Consider the following 14363-nt stretch of genomic DNA (forward strand, 5'->3'; position numbering starts at 1 on the left):
TGTAAGTGGACTAAAAAGAACTCCCAGTAGGGCTTCTTAAAGTTCTTTTCTGGTGATCACTTTTTTTTTTTTTTACACAAAAGGGTTCTGTTGACTAGAGTTCTGAAATCCAGAGAACAGGACAAGTAAGTGTGCGAGAGTTATACGCTGTGTATGTGGAATCTATTTGTACATTTTGAAATATGTAAAGCAAATATTTTGCAGATCTAGATTTTTTTGCATCAGAGAGAAACCCCTAAAGAAAAAGTTTAGCCTTACATTGTAGGCTCCCTTCTGAAGCCCGATGTACCTTACCTGTTTTCCTGTGTAGAGTTTAGCAAGGGGAGTTAAAAGACGAAGCATGTGGGTATCCTGTAGAGTCGCCATGCTATTCTCTTCTAGTCCGAGCAGCCTTGAAACTTCCATAAGTAGAAGAAATGCACCTCGAGTTTGGACCTGGATAATTAAGAATGACATATCAAAAATAATTAATATATCTTTAAAGTTAGAACGCCAAGAATGCTTTCCCCTTTACACCCAACCCAGGGCATAGCATCCTACAATCTCTAGCTCTACCAGATCTTGCATTCATCCTCAACTGCCTCAAAGTTACCTCATAAGAAGATGATGCCATACCAACATCCTGCGTCAACGCGCTCTCTGGAGAATCTCTTTCATCCTTGTTAACACCTCCACTACCCAAGGCAACTCTCTTCTCTTAAGAAAGGCCGTATTTTTCCACTCCTGAAGAAACCCACATTATTCCCTGATGACAGTCACATACCGGTCTACTGCCCACCAAGCCTTTCACAGCAAGATCATTGAAAAAGAAAGGCTACCAATCAGGTTTCAGATCACACTGAATATGGAGACACATAACTTACACATCATACATGATGCACTTCTCATCACAGATGAAGATGACTTCTGCCTTCTAATATTGCTTGACCTCTTAGCCATCTTTGACACCTTCAGCATCCTACCCTCTATCACACACTGAAATTTCAAATGGCATTTGCAGGAAACATCCTCCACTGGTTCTTCTCCTGACTATCCAACCAAAGCTAGTTTGCCCACATGGAGAACACCAGGTCCCAGAAGTTTCCTGTCGTCACTTGCAGTCCCCCCAGGGTTTCATTGTGACCTGGTAACAGATAGACTGCCTAAGATTACAATTTTTAGGCCCACATTCTTTGTGGGCCTTTTGATTTTTTTGGTTTCATTAAAAAGTATCTTACTGCACTACTGTGCATGATGGAAAACGTTGTAAGCCTTGACAATGTGACTCAGTTTGTGAGACACATATTGGTAGTTCCTCTGGAAACTTCTAGTTGTGTGAAAATGTGCCAATGGCGGTCTGCTTGCATTGAAAAAATCGAAAAAGTGGAGTTCTTTTAAAAATATAGCTAATACAGAATAGACAAATAAAAGTGATATTTTTATTCCGACACAACCATGATCTATTTTTGATTTTCAAGTATACTTACTTAAGACATTAATAGAAGCATATAGTGTCAGAAACTGTGGGGAACCTGCTCAGGGGCTGAGAAAATAACCTTCAATTACTTTGTGTGCTTTTTTTGTTTCACATAGAAATCGCAAATATCCGTGCATTGCAACCGACATGGCATTAAAATGATCTCTAAAATTCAATGAAAGCATTAAAGATGTTATCACAATTACACTCAAAATCCACATATCATCCATATCCCTTGAAAATTCTTGTTTCAACAAAATACAGCAGCTAAGAAAACACAGGATGTTGAAGAGCCTGGAATAGATATACGACTTTTCCCACAGACCAAATGCAAAAAGTTTTCTTTTCAATTTGCAGATGCCCCTTGGGAACATTCTGCTCTGGATTAATCAAGGATACCAAATCAAGCCAGTGAAATGTCAGTGGTCAGAGACAGAACCCCAACAATCTAGACCTATATGGAGAATTAGTTCCCCCCCCCTTTCATTTCCATAAATCAACAGTGATCTTAATCTAGATGCAAAAAGGGAGGAATCGTTTGTTTAATCACAGACACTGGTAATTACTCAGTCCACATTCCAGTCCATTGGGTTTGTGTCCATGATGCTAACCCAGTCAGAGACTAACCATATGAAAAACGGGCCTTGTTTTTCTGCAGTAAGTACAGTCCAGTCTGATCTGCCAGACAAAATTCCCTCTACATGGGAACAAAAGTAATGCCATATCGGTTTTGGCCTATTGTGGCCTCATCAGTGCGATGCAGCTTGAATTTAATGGCACAGTGAGCATGAAACTCCAATCTGGACCAATATTAAAACGCTGTTGACATTGAGTGGCTAGAATGATGCACCACTGAGCACCTCAATGTAAAATGCAAGTTGGAGTAGCAGTGTCCTTGAGGAGCAAAGTTCAAACACTGAAGGGTGTGCGACCTGGTCATTTCAGAGGGTGAAGGAGGAAAAAAGAGTGAGTTGAAATTGAAAAGGATATAATGAAAGCAGACGCTGTTTAGAGTAAGAAGCCTCAATTTATTTGAATTTGGTTTAAAGAATATACTGTGCCTTCAGAAAGGCATGTGCTTGTGTGAACAAATAACACATTTTTGTGGGCAGAGGTATTTATTGGTCAAGTGTATCAGTAAGGGGCACATTTACCTGTAAATCCAGTACTCCAGCCTTGGTATCTTTTATATATTAACATGCTTGAATCATTCTCCCCTCTTCAGGCTGGGAATCCTCAGTAACTTTAAAATAGAAGTAAACAGTGTTAAAAAGACCATAGGACTCAACAACTGTGCCGGTTTAGTAGCACACCTGTAGTGCAAGGCAGGGCCCTTGTTTGCACTCATTGCTATGCTAGCATAGGCTTATTAGAAGTTTAAACGCCATTTTACATTTTTGCTGCTTTTGCACACAGCACTACATGTAACTGTTGTTGTAAGTTAGGCTGCGTGAAATTCTTCACATGAGAATGGCTTGTTTTCATCATCCCTAGACATACATATCGACCTTAGTCTGCACAAAGTGCTGAAGCCTCCAAGGTTATCATAACAATGTTAGGTGTTGTTTGGACTGATCGGCTCATGCTCTAGACATAACATGCACATACAGCTAGCTGAAATTCTGACGCCTTTAATATTGCACTGCATGAATGATTTGAACACTTGGAGAAAATCCGTTTCCAGAGAGAGAGAGCTTTTTGCAGATCCTGATGTGATTCATCTCTACTGATCTTGGAGGTATGGGGTTCCCCATTCAAGCCTAAGAGACCTTCTATTATTATATAAAACCTAGTTCCTAGCTAGGGAGGGTGGCTACAATGCACTATAAGACCTGTTTCCACTATCATTATAATATGATTTCTCCCTTTGTGTTTTATGGCATTGGAACAATGCTGATAGTATTATTTTTAATCATATGCCTGCTTATGTTAGGAAAAATACTGCATCTTCGAGCACGTCGTTAAAATAAACATTTTAAACTTTATCGTGTCTCTTTTTACCCATGTTGTGGACTGGTATGAGAATAAAACGAAAGAGTGTTCTTGATACCCACCATTCCCGAGTGTATCCTAAGTCGCATGTTCAGGGTTGTCTAATCATTGGTACCTTTGCTAAAGGACGAAGAGCTAATGAGACACTGATGCTAGTCGGTTAGGGGTTTTAGGTACTGAGGTGAGTTTTTGGGTCCACCACAATTCACTGAGGTCCTGGGTCTCTGTGCACAGTACTGTGTATGAGCAGAATCCCTGCAACATGGCGCACCTAACGATGTGGTCTTATATTTGAGACTCTCGAGTAGTGCTTATAACAGTCGACCCTCACTGCTGGTTCTAGTTGACAGTGGTGACGGATTAACCTACCTATATTTACATAGGTTTTTTCAAGCTTGATAATTTTAAAAGGTTCTTAAAAGGTTCTTATTTTGAATTACAAACCGTTTTGCTATATTATATTTGCTTTGTCTTTTCTCTACTGTGTCCTTATGGCTGACGTTGAGATCCCACAGCATAGTAGGGTGGCCGTCCGCAATCACTTGCTGAGGTTTGGCGTCACTGTGGATGGCCTGGCGGTCATTTTGTGGCGAGTGCTGATGCGGAGTACCCGTTTGAGCTCTTTTACTCATGCGTTACCTTTCCTGTGATCAATGCGAGTTCTGGTACGTTTCCCGTTTATACTCCCACGGCCGTGCCTTTAGCCTACGCCCCATATAGGACACTGGAGATTCCTATTTCTGCCTGGCAGCATCGAGTTTGGTTTGATGGCGCCCTTCCCCAATCGGTAACAGCAGTTCGTTGGGCCCTGTCAATTCCCGGGGCCACGTGGCCGGTTTTGGCCAGTAACACACCACATCCGTGTTATCTGCACGTTACTATGGATGAGTTACATGTGCTCTATGCCTCCTTCGTTGGAGTGCATCAGGCTTTAGTGCAATACGTATCCTGCAACGTCCAGGTGGGGCCACCTGGCGCTGCAGCGCAACCAGCTGGACAGGCCGGGTTAAAAATAAATCCCGTCATGGTTAATTCGGTTATGGGCAAGCGGCCCCAAGATAAGGATGATATGCCTTTTTGGCTTGCTGAGAAATGTGACCAGCTGGAAGGAGTATTTCCTAATACCACTCCTGTTGAGAAACACAGGATTCTAACGATAAGTTTGCAGAAAGACTCAATACCAGAGGTTCCTGATTGTGCAACCTGGGGAAAGATATTTGCAACAGTCTATACTAAGTGCTTCGGCACTCCGTCCATGGATGTCCTACCCTCCATCATTAAGCGTGTACAAGATGAACACGGTGCGGAGGCGTCTGTTGAATTGGGAATGATACTCGTTGGAGTGTTTGATGTGGTTTCCGATCTTGTCCTTGCTAACGTTAAGGGGGATGCGATGAACTTCCAGGTGTCTAATGCTTTACGTGGATGTCCCCGATGCCGATAAACCCTGGCAGTTACCGAAAATCATTGCGGAGGCTTATAAGACCATCGGCCGCAATAGTCTGGGTGTTAAGCCTTTTGCTACGACACCAGCACAGAAGCAAACGCAGGTGGTGAATTCTTATAAAGATGAACACCCCAATTTTCCAAAACAGAATTGGAATAAGAATAAAAAGCAGGGAAAAAAGCAACAGAAACAGGGGTCACATCCTGCTTCGCCAATTCCTGAGTTTACTGAGGGCACATATGATTTACGCGACCGCGCTAATATTAAGTCACCTGATCGTTTTCAGGTTCCTGATCAACGTTCTCCGCGCTCTTTGCAGGATACATCGTCTCACCCACCGGTGGAAGAGACCGCGGCAGAGGTCGGGGTGCCCAGCAAAGACAAGATCAGCCCCGCAAGACGGACGGTAAAGGCAAGCAAGACAACTTTCCACGTCAGAGACCCCAGTTTCAGAAGAAGAAAGTTGCCGCTTTAACAGCGAGATATGCCACGGATAGTGAGAACACGGCTTCGGAACCTGACATGGGCGCTGACGCTGCTAGACAACGCAGCAGAAATGACAGTTGTGCAGGAAGCTTTGCGTCCATTTCTGAACGTGACAGCAACTGACAAGTTCGTTGCTGTTGAGACAGCTGACACTAGAGTGGCCCCCCTGAAAGACTTTAAGAAATAGTCCTTTTAATTGAAGGTGATATACAACGTACTATAAAAGGGGTATTTTGGGAAAATCTGACTACTACCTATGACATTTTGTTGGCGGAGGCCGACTGGCCCCACCCTTCATTCTGGCCGCTCCGAGAGGGGAGGAGGTAATCCTCCCTAGTTTCGCACACACTGTGCCGATAGAGCAGGCCCTGAATTTTGCAGAAGATTGGGCTAAGGTGCTTTGCACCGGCATTGTACCGTACTCACTGTGGATGGGACAAATTTCCCCCAGACATGAGATACCATTGCGGTCTATGCCACAGCCTCAACCCCAATATCAAATGCGCCGTGTAGCGAAAGCACCTGTGGCGGAAATCCTTAACCAATTGAAATATCAAGGTGTGATTGAAAAGTGTGTTTCTCCGATGAATAATCCTCTTTTTACTGTGACCAAGCCTGATGGCTTGTACCGTTTGGTATTGGATTACCGGCACTTGAACTCTCATTGTCGGACCTACGTGGTGCAGAATACTCACAGTTCAGCCCTTGTGGATAGTCTCGTGCGTAAACCGTTTAAGACCACACTTGACATATCCAATGGCTTTTTTAGCCATAACCTGTCCTCTATTAATAGTCAATGGACAGCTTTTACTTCTAGCGGCAAACAGTATCAGTTCAAACGATTAGCCATGGGCTACAAGAACAGCCCAGGTGTCTTTGCCACTCGTATTGTCTCCCTTTTAGAGAGACTCGACCCTGATGCATGCTCGTATGTCGATGACCTTTACCTCACTGACGAATTATGGCTGCATCTGTGTCGCATTGACCGCATCATTTGTATGTTTGCGGACTTCGGTTACAAATTTAACTTTGCAAAGTCACACATTGCAGAGTACACAGTGTTGTTCGTGGCCTATGAGCTCAACAATGAACGTCGAGGTTCGGCATCTCACTTCCTGGAGAAATGCGCACAGCTGCGCGCTCCGACAACTCTGAAAATACTGCAATCTTTACTGGGTTTTTTGAATTTGGGGTGTACATACATTTCCGATTATGCCCAGCGTATCAAGCCTCTTCACGCCTTGGTACAACCTCCTTCCACCAAATCTTGCTGGCTGCCTGAACATTCAGTTGTCTTGCAATCTTTGCAGGCTGATCTTCTTCAATCTAAATACTTACTGACTCGTGACAACCACACCAACCTCGTAATAGGAATTGTGCCTAGGGCTGTGGTTTTCACGTACCTGACTTTTAATGAGGGTGACACAGCCCCTATTGCTTACAGGTCGCACATGTACACTTCGGCTGAAATGCGGTTTTCCTCTGTGGAAAAGGTGTTGACTGCAGTGCAGATGGCGATTCTTAAAGAATGAGCGCTGTTGCAGGGAAAACGCATGTTGGTTGTTACACCATATCCTTGGAGGCAGTAGCGAAAGCCAGTGTACCTAATTTAAAAGCTTTGCATCCACGTTGGATACAATGGGCCACATCTTTAACGTCTCCGGATGTCACGTTTGTTTTTGATTCCTCTTTGCAAACTCAGGAGTACTTGCAGTATGAATTTGTTCATCCGGCTCCTCTGACCATGCACCCGCTTGAGGATTTCCATTGTATCATATACACTGACGGAGCGGCACAACCGGCAATGATGTCAAAGCATGCGTATTCAGTGGCCTGCGCAATAGTGGTTGGTGCTATGATGAATGGAGAGTTCAAGTCCGATGTCGTGCATACACAGACATTAGGGGACTGTACCACCCAACTGGCAGAGCTGCGTGCTCTGGTGCTTGCACTGGAGTACGCTGACCCTTGTGTGACTACCCTTATTGTGAGTGACTCTTACTACTGTATTCAGTCTTACAAAGACAATTTATTTTTTTGGACTTAGAATGACTATGGGGATTCCAAAGGTAGCACGATTAAACACAAAATGCTATTAAATTAAAGAACGTCTGCCTCTCGTGTTTGTAATTCGTACTCTTGGTCACCAAGTTGTGGGGGTATACGCTGTTGGTAACAGTCTTGCTGGTGAAGCAGCCGAGACAGCAGTTGCAACATATGTAGTAGCAGCAGTTACATGTTCGAAAAGAAAGATTGATGATGACATCTTGGCAGCTATTACCGCAACAGAGAAGGGAGGTAATTACCCTAGAGGTTTCCCTTCTAAATACTTTTATCTTTTAAGTCCTGATAAAGGTCCCTATGTGAGAATTAACAACGTTGGTGACAGGTTGCTTCCCAACGCGGACCACAGGCAGATCTTGATAACAGCTCCTCACGAGGGCACGGCCTCAGCCCACGCCGGAGTGTCAGCTACTGTATCTCTCTTACAACAGCGTTACTGGTGGCCTGGATTGCACAAACAGACACGTGATTATGTCCTTTATTGAGATATATGCCTATAGATTAAACCTTCAACTGCCGCGCGCCCACCCCAGACAGTTGTACAACTCTAATAAACCACTTGGGTGTGTTTATTGAGATCACTGCGGTCCATTCTCCTCAGATACTGCGTATAAGTACATCTTAGTTGCAGTGGATTTGTGCACGCGCTTTATTTGACTCTGGCCACAAAGGAGTGCTGATGCCTGAACTGTCATCAGGGATTTGCGTGTCTTTGTGGGAATTTTTGCATGTGGCACCTTTCATTCGGACCAGGGCCCATCGTTCGCCTCTAAGGCGTACAAGGATGCCATGGATTCATTGGGATTCATGTGGAGGGCAATAGTGTTGTGGAGAGGATTAACCGTGACTTGAAGCAATCCTTGACAGATAGGGTTTTAGGTACAGGCAGAGACTGGCTGGCCCATCTCTATAGCGTTCAACGTGCACTTAATAATCTCCCTAGAAGGTCTCTGGGTGGGCGGACCCCATACGAAATGCTCTTTTGCATCAAAATATTTGTTCCGGACCTTGAGGGTTTAGACATGGCGGCGTCTGCCGCACACTTTGACGTAGATGAACATTCTGCTGTTTTACAGAACCTACAGAAGACCAGAGACAGTCTTGCAAAGGGACACTTGCCCTCCACATCTGAAGCTGCTCTTCAGATTCCGGTAGTTGGCTGGCTACCCCGAGTCGGTGACTTGGTCCGTGAGAAGGTGGAGAACAAGGAGGAGTTTAGCCCCTCATATCGTGCAAAAGTTCCTGTGCTTGGCGGGCAGGGTACAAGAACAGTCATTTTACCACCACCTCCTGGTCGCAAGGAAAATGGGTACATCTCCATTGGCAATGTCAAATTACAGCGAGTGGCCGATTCTTCTTAATATCACTCCAGCGGCTCTTGTCCAGCAATGCTGAGAAATTCTGTTTTGGCTCCGGCGAGTTCCACCAGGCCTGACGTTGCCATCGAGATGCACACAGTAACAAATCCTTTGTTGAATCCACCGGCTGGTGATCCCCTTGATGATACTGAGTATACCTATCCCACAGATTTGTCAATGCTTGATTTGCAAACATCTGCAGTTAACAAGTCACGCTTTTCATTTGACACTGACTCTACTACATCAAAGTCCCCATCAAAAAATTTGATTTTTGCTGTTTGGTGTAAAAAAACATATTTCGATAGCCCCATGGACTTATATTTGGCTGGTGCTTTTTTCTATTTTTTTATTCATGTCAATTGGATTTGTGGTGTATTTTTTCTGTTTTGTAAATGGACACTATGTTAAAGAAAGAACTTCAATTAGATTAATTGATGGAACTTTGGCACCCCACTCCTCATCTCACATCATGATGAGAGGGACCAGACAATGGCACATAGAACGAGTAATGAACAGGCATTAGAGAGGGCGAGAGCCTGGGAAGGATTAGTCATGTCATGGAACTCACACTCCCCGCAGATGAGGATGAGGGGACCCCAGCAAATAGCCCTGGGACACACCCACCATAGTGTATCAAGATGATCGCAAAACACCTCGCCGTGTCCGGTTGACAAACTGATGCCCCTTCCAGTCAAGTGAGACGATTCATACCACACAGTATCCATTGGTCCAATTGCTAGGCACAACCAGAGTTGTAAACCCATTTCCATTCCGAGTGCCTGCCTTGTAATGGGCCGATGATTAAGGCCGCTATTCATTTTCTGATGTGATGTCTTCCTGAGCTATCAACTCAATAAAAATTGTTTTGCAAAAAAATGAAGAGCGACCAGACTTTTACAGCTTGGCCCGATTTAGATGGGATTGTATGGGATGCTGTTACATTTCAGATCCACGGCCCGCAGAGGTTATATATGTTCCTAATATATTACGTGTTTCAATGGGTGATGTGGTTAAACAAAATATACGCTCTAATGATTGGGATGTCCAGGACGTAGAGGCTCTGTTTTCTGATTTAAAATATTATGCTGCTTTTGATGCTGAAGATTTGTATTTGGACTCAGCCAATTATGCTGATTTATTTTGCTACCAACATTATGGCAATCATTTTCTGCACAAAGAAAACAAATTTAGAAATGTGGTTAATTACACACAATGGGAACATTGTCTGGCTCCCGTTGAAGGCAGCTTAAAATAGTTTTCGAAAAAGTTTACATATTTTAATCAATCTAATCCTGACTAATTTTATTTTAAGATGACTGCTAAGTCCTCTTCCAAAGTTAGACTCACCCACACTAAATTACTATATTCCAAGTCCTTTCTAGACCAATTAGCAATAGGGGCTATGAACTGTGGAAAGATACTATTGATCTTAAATCTGTTTGGAGTTCTAAAGGCTGGCAAGTACAAGGCACTGAGGCTTTGCAGCGTGCATGTCTCATCCTGAACCATATGTTGTTTTTGAATTAGACTATTTCACAAACCACATGCTTTGGATTGGCTATGTCTAAAAAATTAAATGCTCCTTCTCTTCCTTATTTAGGAGAATACCCTACATGGTACAATCACACCGATAGGTCCCTTAGTGAATTACAGTCTCTGATACTAAATGCGTCTTTTAACATTTCCAGTTTTGATGCCCAAGGTTGGTTGTTATGGCAAAAAAAGTTCAGATTTATGCCAACATCGTTTTCTGGGTCTGGCCCCTGGCTATACACAGGTGAGGGTGGATCCCCGTTTTGAAAGTGATCATACTCTTACTACCTATTCTGTAGGCAAATTATGTCAAAATTGGCTCAAACATTCCACCTTAGCGTCAGTTAAACTCGTCCAAATTGACTGAAGCAGGCAGGTCAAAAAGATGGCTTTATGGTTCATATGCTATTAACAACAAAGTTTGGAAACTATCTCAAATAGAAGCAGCTTCTAGATTACCTGCAATCGACCAGGCTAATTTAGAAAAAGTGCTTGCAGTTGTTCAACACCTGATCACTCATTGGTTTGCCGGAATATCCAATTGCACGGCTCTTGCAATACTGACGCACCGAATTTAGCATGCATTTTAAAAGGAAATCCTGTCCTGGCCGTGACTCCGACTTTCACATTGCTTTTAAATAATGAATATTGCTGTGGTATGCTGGCAGGGATTCCGTACATTGTGACTGTCTCCCAAAGTGTAGTTTGTTGCACAAATGTGCAATTCCCTCTTCCGCATGGGAAGCTCGATGTATCCATCTGGCCTTCCATTCCGACCGTGAAAGCAGAGTTCAACAAGATGAGTCGAATAAGGGCTCTATTGTCTCAAAAAGAAGTTGCCCTTACTTCTTCGCGTGAAACATGTGTCCTTCACATGGCAAACACTCGCACCGAGGTGCATGCTCTTTTGAATACTGATCTCCCCGTGCATTTCGGTGCCTTGATTCACACTATATTCAATGCCTCGTCGACCACAAGCTTGACACACTTTTTTAAAATAGTATGTTCTGGCCTTGTGTTGAGTAATATTCCACAAGAATCACGTTTAAACGTTAAGTTTATTGGTGAAATAAGGAGCATTCCCTGAACACAACTGCAGGCTCCAAATGGTAAACGGTAACTGTCTACAGTAACAGTTATTACTAGAAATACATATTACAACTGTACAACATAGCGAGACTAATACATTCAAGTAATCACATGTCACGAGAAGTATTCATGGATAAACATTAGCGCGAGTAGCGCACAGTAATAGTGTGTCTGGAATGAAGGTGAGCACGAGTCAAGCTGGAGAGCACGCGCTTGTATGAACGGTGTATAATTGTAAACACACAAGCGCGTGTATAATTGTAAACACTACACACATTCCCTCCTTATAGATTGAAAACAAACAAAAAAAAACAAAAAAAAAAATTACATTTTGCTCACTATATAAGCAACAAAATCTGATAACCATTTGGGTTTTCTTGTAGTTCTTTTGGGTAAAGAAACATCTTGTTGGACACTAACACTTTGACTGATAATGTCATTGCTTGAGCAACAAGGTATAATGTCAGTGTTTGGATCTGTGTAACAGGTACTTGAACAACATGGAACTGCAGTTGTATTATCGCTAGTCATACTTATATCCAAATTTTCATCCAAATATGACGAATCATGAAGTTCAAGTTTAGAATCTTTACGGTACACATTTTTATCAGCTTTTAGAATAGCTATTCTACTGAGATTCCACACTTTGTTATTTGATAATCTCACAGAATTTTTTAATACTTCTGAAACTTCATAAGGACCCATAAATGCACTTTCCCCTTTCTTAACTTTCCATGGTTTCTTTACCTTTACCATCATACCAACCTTAACTATTGGATCCTTTTTTGAACCAGACTTCTCATCAAAATATCTTTTATTAATGCAATGAGTGTGAATAAGATTTTCTTTGACTTTGTTCAAGTCAACTTTTGAAGAAGTAGAATTGACCAACCATGACGGGTTTACTTTAGTTCTAGGAACTCTTCCTCTCATGATTTCAAAAGGTGAATATCCAGTCATGGAATTCATGTTTGTTCTATACATCCAAACCTTTTTAAATATTTCAATTTCCCACTTTTTGTCATCATTGTCAGTAATTTGTATAGCACTTTTAAGAACCCTATTGAATCTCTCTATCACTCCATTCCCACCAGGGTTGTACAAAGAAGTAGTGGAATGAGTAATCCCAAGCCTTGTAAAATAGTCATTTGCCTTTTTTGAATTGAATTGTACACCATTGTCTGAGATGATTCTTACCGGTAAACCTTCTTCAATGAAAACTCTATCAAGAAAACATAGTACTGAATCTGTATCTATTTTCTGAACAATTTTGATAACTGGCCATTTGGAAAAAATATCAATAGCTGCAATGACATATTTAGATTCACGACCAATGGGACCCATAATGTCAATAGCAATGGTTTCCCAAGGATTGTCAGGTATGGTATGTGTACTCATATTAGGTTTAAGTGTAACTAATGATTTATCAGAATTCACACATACAATGCAATTTCTAACCAGACGTTCAATAAACTTGTCCATACCTGGCCACCAAAATAATTGTTTGACCTGTTGTTTGGTTCTGACCATACCATTATGGCCTTCATGACTTTGTAAAGTTATAATTTTCCTCACTTCAACTGGTGGAATAATATGTTCTCCTCTCTTAACGATGTTCTCACAACATGAAAGTTCTGATCTTACCTCCCAGAAATTTTTCAACTCTGAACTTAAACTATTTTTTCCAGGCCAAGTACTAGTGACATATTCAGCAACTCTCTTTAATGTCTTGTCATTTTCAAATTTCTCTTTCCACAAAGTCTGATCAATTGAAATAGGACCCTCATCATGAATCATGGCAATTTGAAAATCATCCCACTCATTATGTAAATCCTCTTGAATGGGTAAAGGCATTCTAGATAAAAAATCAGCAGAAACATTGTCTCTACCAGGTAGATATTGTATAATATAAATAAAGTCTTGTAAACGCATAGACATGCGTGCAATGCGTGCTGAAGCTCGTAGCATACCTTCTGTAGTAAGAAGTCGTACTAAAGGTTTGTGATCACTTCTCAGGATACATTCCTTTCCCCACACAAACACCCTGAAATGTTCTAAAGCCCAAACGCATGCTAAAGTTTCTCTCTATATAGTGGAATACTTTCCCTCAGCAGTTGTAAGTGCCCTGGAAGCGTGTGCAACAATTACTTCTTTTCCTTTATAATTTTTTTGAGTAAACACAGCGCCTAAACCTTTTGAGCTAGCATCAGTAGTTATGATGTTTTGTAAGGAAGGATCAAAACAAGTGAGTGCATTTGCAGAACAGATAGCATTCTTCACATCACAAAATTCTTTTTCACACTCATCCGTCCATTCAAAAGCAACTCTGTTTTTAATCAATTGTCTGATATTATATGTTCTACATGAAAAATCAGGTACATATCTGGCGTAGAATTCGACTAAACCTAAAAAAGACTTCACGTCATCTTTAGACTGAGGGTGAGGAGCTGACTCAATGGCTTCCAAAAGCGATGGTTTAGGTTTGATACCTTCTTCACAGAGTTCATGTCCTAGGTAATTCACTGAATGAACACCAAATTTACATTTCTCATGCTTAATGGTAAGACAATGTAAACTAAGCGCACTCAAAACTTCCTCTAGAGCGGCAATATGTTTGTCTTTGTCTTCATTGAATACCAAAATGTCATCCTGGAAACATATGACATTTTTGCAATTTTTTAAAATATCCTGCATAACTCTTTGAAAGATTGCAGCCGCTGATGCTAAACCGAATGGCATCCTATTGAATCTGAAGCACCCAAAAGGTGTAATGAATGCAGTCAAATCTTTACTTTTATCAATCAGCTCTATCTGATGATACGCTGCAGATAAATCGATAGTAGAAAAGAACTTCGAACCACCAACAACAGATAACATTTCTGAGATGCGGGGAAGAGGGAATTGATCAACTATAATGTTATTGTTGAGGTGGCAAAGG

The 14363-nt window shown here is 41.9% G+C and overlaps 1 protein-coding gene across 1 annotated transcript in view; it reads right to left on the reverse strand.

Annotated features, from left to right (window-relative positions):
* Window positions 1–14363, reverse strand: part of LOC144792285 (acyl-CoA dehydrogenase family member 11-like) — a 574298-nt gene that overhangs the window by 167435 nt on the left and 392500 nt on the right. The window contains exon 10 of the mRNA XM_078667230.1: window positions 295–435. Within this exon, the coding sequence (XP_078523356.1) occupies window positions 295–435 (141 nt within the window). The remainder of the gene's footprint in view (window positions 1–294; window positions 436–14363) is intronic.

The sequence above is a fragment of the Lissotriton helveticus genome, chromosome 11, assembly GCF_964261635.1.
Source record: "Lissotriton helveticus chromosome 11, aLisHel1.1, whole genome shotgun sequence".
Lineage (NCBI taxonomy): Eukaryota > Metazoa > Chordata > Amphibia > Caudata > Salamandridae > Lissotriton > Lissotriton helveticus.